This window comes from Musa acuminata, unplaced genomic scaffold, assembly GCF_036884655.1.
Source record: "Musa acuminata AAA Group cultivar baxijiao unplaced genomic scaffold, Cavendish_Baxijiao_AAA HiC_scaffold_1137, whole genome shotgun sequence".
Classification (NCBI taxonomy): Eukaryota; Viridiplantae; Streptophyta; class Magnoliopsida; order Zingiberales; family Musaceae; genus Musa; species Musa acuminata.
This window is the reverse complement of record NW_027021349.1, coordinates 2,161,787-2,170,000: the sequence shown is the minus strand read 5'-3', so window position 1 is coordinate 2,170,000 and position 8,214 is coordinate 2,161,787. Positions and strand designations below refer to the sequence as shown.

General features: G+C 41.4%; 1 protein-coding gene across 1 annotated transcript in view; it reads left to right on the top strand.

Annotated features, from left to right (window-relative positions):
- The window catches only part of LOC135671021 (probably inactive leucine-rich repeat receptor-like protein kinase IMK2), a 3,063-nt gene extending 1,234 nt beyond the window's left edge, over window positions 1–1,829 (top strand). The window contains exons 1-2 of the mRNA XM_065178878.1: window positions 1–888; window positions 987–1,829. The exon at window positions 1–888 is cut by the window's left edge and continues 1,234 nt beyond it. Coding sequence (XP_065034950.1) covers window positions 1–888; window positions 987–1,642 — 1,544 coding nt within the window. The 3' untranslated portion in view covers window positions 1,643–1,829. The remainder of the gene's footprint in view (window positions 889–986) is intronic.
- Window positions 1,830–8,214: the final 6,385 nt, after the last annotated feature.

Sequence of the window (8,214 nt, the reverse complement as noted above, 5' to 3'; positions counted from 1 at the left end):
GCCTCCGCAACCTCTCCCTCCTCTCGCTCAAGAACAACCAGTTCAGTGGCGACGTCCCTGCCACACTCGGCAACATCTCTAGCCTCTCTCGCCTAGACCTGTCGGAGAACAACCTCGGTGGAAGAATCCCCGCTTCCATCGAGCACCTCACCAATCTCACCTTCTTCAATGTTTCCGACAACGTCCTCTCCGGGCCTGTTCCTATTCTCCTCTCCGACAAGTTCAATTCGAGCTCTTTCGCTGGAAACATCCAGCTCTGCGGTTACAGTGCGTCGGTTCCATGTCCTTCTCCCCCTCCTGCTTCACCGCCTTCTCCATCCATGCTTCCGACACCCATTCGACGAAGCCTTAGTCCTAAAAACGTCATTCTCATAGCCGTGGGGGTCTTCCTCGCGCTCCTGCTTCTGCTTTTCTGCGTCCTCCTCATCTTTTTGATCAAGAAAAGGGCCGCCGGTACGAGTAAACAGAGCACAGCAACGGGAGGAGCGGCAGCAGCGGCCGGCGCCGGAAGGGACGAGAAGCCTGGGCCGGCAGCTGGGACAGAAACGGAAGCGGGCTGCGACACAGGGGGGAAGCTGGTCCACTTCGACGGGCCTCTGGCCTTCACCGCGGATGACCTCCTGTGCGCGACCGCGGAGATCATGGGCAAGAGCACCTACGGGACGGTGTACAAGGCGACGCTGGAGGACGGCAGCCAGGTCGCAGTGAAAAGGCTGAGGGAGAAGATCGCCAAGAGCCAAAAGGAGTTCGAGGCGGAGGTGAACGTGCTCGGGAAGATACGGCACCAGAATCTGCTGGCTCTCAGGGCTTACTACTTGGGGCCGAAGGGGGAGAAGCTCCTCGTCTTCGACTTCATGCCCAAAGGAAGCCTTGCAGCTTTTCTACATGGTCGGTAGCTGCTGCTTCACCATCAAATTAGTAGTAGGTCTTCTCCTTCTCCTTCACCATGGCTTCTAACTTGTTCTGCTTTCCATGTTTGACGACAGCTCGCGGCCCTGACACCCCGATCGACTGGTCCACGAGGATGAAGATAGCCATGGGAGTGACGCGCGGCCTTCAGCAGCTCCACGTCGACCTGAAGATGATCCATGGCAATCTCACCAGCAGCAACGTGCTATTGGACGACGACATGAACGCGAGGATAAGCGACTTCGGCGTGTCCCGCCTCATGACCGGCGCCGCCAGCTCCAACGTGATCGCCACCGCGAGCGCGCTCGGCTACCGCGCGCCCGAGCTCTCCAAGCTAAAGAAGGCCAACGCGAAGACCGACATCTACAGCCTGGGGGTGATCGTGCTGGAGCTGCTGACCGGGAAGTCGCCCGCGGACGCTGCCGACGGCGTGGACCTGCCGCAATGGGTGGCGTCCATCGTGAAGGAGGAGTGGACCAACGAGGTGTTCGACCTGGAACTGATGAAGGACGCCACGGCGGGGACGGCAACCGGGGACGAGCTGCTGAACACGCTGAAGCTGGCGCTGCACTGCGTGGACCCGTCGCCTGCTGCCAGGCCGGAGGCTCACCAGGTGCTGCAGCAGCTGGAGCAGATCAAGCCGGAAGCGGCCGATGCTGTGGCTTCCTCCAAGGACGATGGTTTTGGTACTGCTGCCACAGCAGAAGAAGAACAAGCCAAGACTGCAGAGTAAGCAGTGGATGATGACACTGAGAAGTATAGAGATCATTGTTAGATGCAATACTTTGTTTCCTTTATAGCTAATTTTTGATTGGTATTTAGATAGGTGTCATAAAATTAGATCTGATGTTTTGTACATAATGCTTCTTTGCTGGATTAGGATGACATTTATTTCTTATTCCCATTCTTTTCAATGATGTTTGCTTGTTGTCATAATGTGATGTAAGTTTGTTTCTATTGAATAAATATCAAAGAAGTTATTTGCCAAAATATATGTATTAGACAAAATTACATGCATATTATATTCATTCCTCAAAATTAGCATTTTTTTCTATTTGTCTTTCTACATCTAAATTTATAAATATTCTTGAAAATTGTAAAAACTAAAGATATTTTAAATTTTGGTATTCAATAATTTCAAATCCAAATTGATATTATTACACTTTTTGTTTTTTAAATTTATGAAAGTAATATTTTATAATTTCAATATTTTTTATTTTTTTTCCAGAATGACATATATGACAAATTTAAATATTTAAATGTATATGTAAAATATTATAATAGTTTTAAGAAATATACAAGAATTAATCAAATAATTTTGGACATGAATTGGAGGGAGGGAGGGAGAAGATATGTAGAAAGAAGAGGAAAGAGGGGTGGGTGAGCTTACCGGAAGTGAGGATAAGCAATTGTTGGTGTGGGTTGTCCCGTGGAGCAAAACGTCACCAACCCTTTTGCCTACCGGACTTGTCATTGGAGGCATGGACGGACTTCGTGTGGGGGCCCTCAAGAATCATCCGAATCGATCGTATATCACTCGATTAAACGGTTGTATATAAGGGTGAGAAGAAGAGAATCGCGGCAATCCCCGGAGGCTTTGGATCTTTACTGCACTCTTCGGCATTGCATCTGAGACACTTCGAGCAGTCTCCTGCGCTTGTTTTGGACGTCCTCGATCAGCTCTTCCTTTTTTCCTCTCTGCGACTCTTTCTTGTTGCTCTCTTCTTTTTCTTGGTGCTTCTTTTGGTGTCCATTCGGCTTCTGGTTCAGTTGACAAGATCTGCACGCTTCCTGTTTGACGTAATGCTTGAGACAAGGGATAACTCCTTATTGACCTCTTGATTCCCTTCTACTTCATATCTCGATCCAAACAAGGGTAAAGGTCCACAAGACCTATAGATGTTGAAGATAGAAGAGGTGACACAATTAGTATATATGGTATGAGCAGAGGTAGAGGAAGACTTAAAGAGAACTAAATGCTTTTAAATTAATTAAGGATATTACATTTTATTCAGCTCAATGATAATAAAATAAAAAATCTATGATATATTTATGACATTTCAGCTTGTTATTGTTGTTGTAAAGGTCCAGACAACCGCTGATAATTCTGAGCTGGATTTTGCTGCAGTTACTGTTGGTTATTTGATTTTATTTGACTGTTGGTCAGAATATATCACTACTCACTTTCTTGCATCTTACCTTCTTCATTTGTGTAACTTGTGGAATTATTGTAGTTGCTGGCAAAGGAGGAACATGTACTAGTCAGGCAATCATGGATGGTATGTTATATTTTAATATTGTCTATGTCCTGGGTTCTTCCTTGTTCATGATAGAAAAGTGAAACATCTATAATTATATATGGAGTTGGAACTACCCGTAAAATAATGGAGCATATATTTGCATCTACCCATTTTTTTGAAGACATGTATGCTTTTTCTATATCATATAATATGAATGTTCATCATTCCACCAATGACACTGAGCACCCAGAAACATATTGCTTCACCCTCGTCCGAGTAACTTGCTGTATCGTATCTGTCTAATTTCTTGTTTCAAGATACAAAATAATTGATCTTGGAATTCTTTAGGTTGGCGCAAGGAAATTATACTGTGAAGGAACTTCAGTAACTTAAACCTTGTGCTGGACTGCATTGTTGATGCAATGATTGTGCTGAGCATCTAATTTAAAGGTTCATTATTAAATGTGGGTATTATCAGCTTAACTTTAGTATTTACTACATTGTGTGTGTGTTTTTTTTTTGTAGAAAACCAATAGAGAAAGAAATGGGCCTTATTGGTTTCTTCCCGCTAATGTTGGGTTTTAGTCATTTTATGCACAGAAGAAGTTAGGAAATTTATACCAGGGAATTACAGAGAAGAAGCTTGATGAGATCCAAGGAGAGCCTCCAAGGTAGGTATGCCTCTAAGTGCATCTATACATGTTAGGAAAATAATGCTCTGCCTTTTCTTATTAACTGAAAATACTTTTTGATTTTTACACCTCTTTCTTTTTTCCTTCAGACCTAGTTTTGATAGTGTTCCTTTTCTCTTTTTAATCTGGGAAATAAAATCAGTGTCAAGAGATGACAAAGTTAATCTAAAGAATCAACCTTGCAATGTTTCCAATTAAGTAATCTATTCAAGATACCATAAAAGTAACTAAGAGCTGTTGGTTCTACTTGTTGCCTACAAGAAGATAATTATGCTTAAATTGGTGTAAGTAAATTAAAACGTTGTTGGTACATAGTGACTTCTATGTTGGTTACTAACCATTTGATTTGGCAAATAAATAAAATACAAATGATATGCCTTTTCACTCATGAAGAAAACAAATAGAATCAGACAAGTGCCACATAAGATAATCAAAATATATGTAGCAAAACAATAAAACTGAAAATGTTCATAGCTCCTTTTATTATTTATCATTGGTGATTGTGATGCCAGGATAGACATTGACAGAGAGCGTTAATCAGACAAATATAAGAATATAGTTAAAGACTCAAAGTACTAATGGAATGCTGAAAGCAATTAACTGACTGAAACCATGCAACACTGATGTTGACCATAAGACAGGCTTAAATAAACTAAAGAACCATAGTTGCATGGAAGTGCTTGTGATGCAATCGAACAAATGTATATGTGAAGAATAAAAGCAAAAGGCAAGAAATCCAACTATCTTGGTTAGTTTAGAACTGCATTTTCCAGATTGACAAGAAAGTCTAAAGCAATTTCATCTTTCAATAATTAAAATTACTTGTGAACTTTTTTTCCCAAAGTATTATATTATCATTGGCAAGGTTGGACTGATCAGTCTGAGCCAGAGTGCTGGCTGGCAGCATGGCATGTGCCGCTCAGTACCAAAAAACCGACACACGGTATGCCGTTGTGTACTGGTGTTTCGACGAGGAAGAGAAAGAGGTTGAAGAGGAAGGTCTGGTGGAGGAATAGTGGAGGAAGAAGGAGAAAGGAAGAAGGAAGAAGAAGAAGAAGAAAGAAAAGGAGGAGGAGAAGAAGTGCAGTGATGCCCGGGAAGCAGCGGCAGTGTCAAAGGGAAGCAACAGCATCTCAGTGGCGACAAGGCAGCGCCGCTGCAGCATCACAGCGATGAAGCAGCAAAGAGGTAGCGCCGCTGCAATGGCGAAGCAGTGGAGAGGTAGTGCTGCTGCAACAACGGCAACGGTGAGGCGGCAAAGCGGTAGAAGAGGCAGCAGCAAAACGGCGAAGAGGCAGCGCTGCAGCTTCGTATGCGAGAAGAGCCCTAACTTGCTTTTTCTTTCTTTTTTTTATTCTGAAATGGATTGGGACTCACCACTTTTTGATTTTTTATTATTTTAATTCGAACCATCCGAAACGGAGTGGTGTGCATATCGGTCTATGCTCGGACCGGTACATACTGCCCAAATCGTATCATTTTAGGCGGTACAGAAATCCTTGATTATTGGTATCTTGAACATTCTTTGATGAAGATATCAAATTGTCATGTGCATAATTCTAAATGTTATTTGGTAACCTTTATGCATTGTTATGATATCTGAATTTTGAAATGTGTAGAAGTTTCTATTAAATTTGTCATTACATATCCAGCACATACATTCTGTCATTATTATAGTCATCCAAGCCTTTGATCATCAATATAAGATGACTAAGTTCATTCCTGTTCAAAATCTTAGCACTCTTTTGTTAATCACTTGTTCCATTCTTTTTCCAAAACTTATATAATAATGTTTTTACTTTTTTCTTGCAGATCACACTTCTTTTTTTCTAGTAAATAGTTATTTTTTTGTAGCAATAAAATACTTTTATAAAATACTATTCTAAGGGAAGAAGTTTGTTGTAGTAGCTGGCAGTCACTTAAGCTCCATCTCACTGCTCAGATCATTGTCTTGCTTAAACCCCCCCAGTCGCACCAAGTGCCTAAGAGATAGGAGTAGCTCAATAGCAGAGGTAGATGGGCACTGAAGGGGCTAGTCGACAACATTGCTTCACAGGCTTGCTGCATAGAAACTCAATGGCCTCAGACCATAAATGAACCTGAAAAAGAGCTTTCCTCATTACTCTCTCATAATCTTCTAACCAAAACTCCATTATACTATGATAACTAGCTTTCACTAAATTATGAGACTGAATGGAGTGGGTAATAGATATTTGCCATGTTCTTGTTGAGTTTGTGTAAGCTAGGATTGTAATTAGTCAAAGAAGACTTCATTGCAGAAGTGGGATTGCAAGGGTGAAGATTCTAGGTGGAACAAGTCACCAATAAGGAATTTGGTTTGGCAGTGATAGAGGCTTCGCTTAGTTATGACAGTGCTGACTCAAAATATGTTTGTTTAAGGGAGTAGATGTTGGTATGCTTGTGAATAGATCCATAAGGTGCTGGTGGAGCCATAGAGGAGGTGGACTATGTTTGCTAGCTAGGGTGGTTGATGCCTAGCATGCTATTGTTCACTTGCAGACTCCAAAAATATTCATAGGATTAATAACCAAATATTGGATATGCAGAAACAGACATGTAAAACGTTGTGATCATAATTTTGATTTCTGATGCTGAAATAGTTGTGGCAGGAAAAGATTCTCCCAAATGGTTGGACATTATGTCTTATTGTTCTTATTGTACATTGGAATTCTTGCCCCAAATTGCCTGCTGGTAACACTCTTGCATGTCATAGCATACATCATAACATGTAGCCAGTTGCTGGGAGTAGTAAACTGACTCATGATTGCTTGAGCAATTCCAACAACACTTGCGTTGGTTATATAATAGCAAACCTGTGTTGCTTTCTTTATCAGCCATATGACATCCTCTTGGTATTTCTGTGGAGTCCTAAAATATTTGTGTTACTTTCTTTTAAAATGGATGTTAATAGACATGTTTTTCTTGAATGAGTGCTAGCTGTTATTCTTTGTCAGCAACAATCAGTACCTAACTTTTGCTGTAGTAAATTTAAATGTATGTCCATCAACAGCTTCATATGATGTTTATTTTTTATTGGAAAAAATACTTGTGACTAGTCTTTGAATTAAATGTTATCAACCTTGGTAATGTTTGTCACTGTGTAGAAATTGTGCTGCCATCATCTGGACAAAATGGTGGCTTGGGTCTTCCATCACAAAAGAGACAATGGATTAAGACATTATTAGCAATTCATAGAAATAAGCTTGCAGTATCTTGTGAAAGTTTTTCCATGTCAGCATACTTTAGAATTGAATCATGTACAATACTATCATGTCAGTCTTTCCACCAGCAGAGAAGATAAGTGATTAGCTGGACCAACCGTGCAGACTATATAGCAAGTCCAGTATCAAGCATGATGCAATGTGATTAGTTAAATATGAAAGGGAACTAAGAATTAGATGGTTTGTCTTATCATCTACAGAGAAGAGAATGCATCTGCTAGCTACTTTGAACTGGTTGATCATTTGTCAGGACCTATATGATCCAGATCCCCTGCTGCTGTTGGTAGAAAAATGTTTTGCATGCCAGTCACTATCAGATACATTTGAAGTTGAAGCTGCTGTAGAAATTGATTCTCTTGTGCTGTTCCTTGCGGTAAATCCTGCTGGATGATTGTCTGCAACACCCTTCTCTTATCCTCTACATTTACTGCAAGAATTTTGACTCTCAAGAGATTCATCGGATCTTATACCTGGAGAAGAACACATTCTGGTTGTGACAAGCTGAAGTGTGTAAGTTACAATGAACAATAATCTTGTCTATTTCCTTGGCATATTGAGCTACTTTTGTTGAGTATAAGCGAAAAGACCTAGGATTAAGTCACACACGATTCATGATGTTGCTTCTTAGCCTTCTCCAAATCACTCTGGCAGCAGAGGTATCTTACTGTGCTTGGCATCAAGTTCTGCTTCCCTTTTTACCATCTTGTTGCTGCTAACATCTCATTTGATATGTTCCCTCATTAGTTGTAGAGGCCATCTGGTGCACCCTTGTTAGCTTATGAGATGTTGCACAAGGAAGGATGCAGGGGTGGAGTAGCAGTCCAGTTCCAGGTTTCTCTTTTTTTGACTTTGATCCAAGCTCAAACAGAAGGCTACAGGTGAGAGTAAGAGTAAATGAGACCTTCAACCTGACAAGGCACAGGTCAAACAATATTTACTGCCGGAGAAGATGGGCTCTTCCTCTGAAACCCTATCCAAACATCAGCACAGTTGTCTCATTAGAAAGATGTGCATTGTTTTTTCCAGAGGGTGTTGGTAATCAGAAGGTGCAAGCAATCATTTAGTGCATGGAAAATATATGGTACCAAATGCCTCTGTGGGTCACTGACATATATCATGCACCAAATCAAA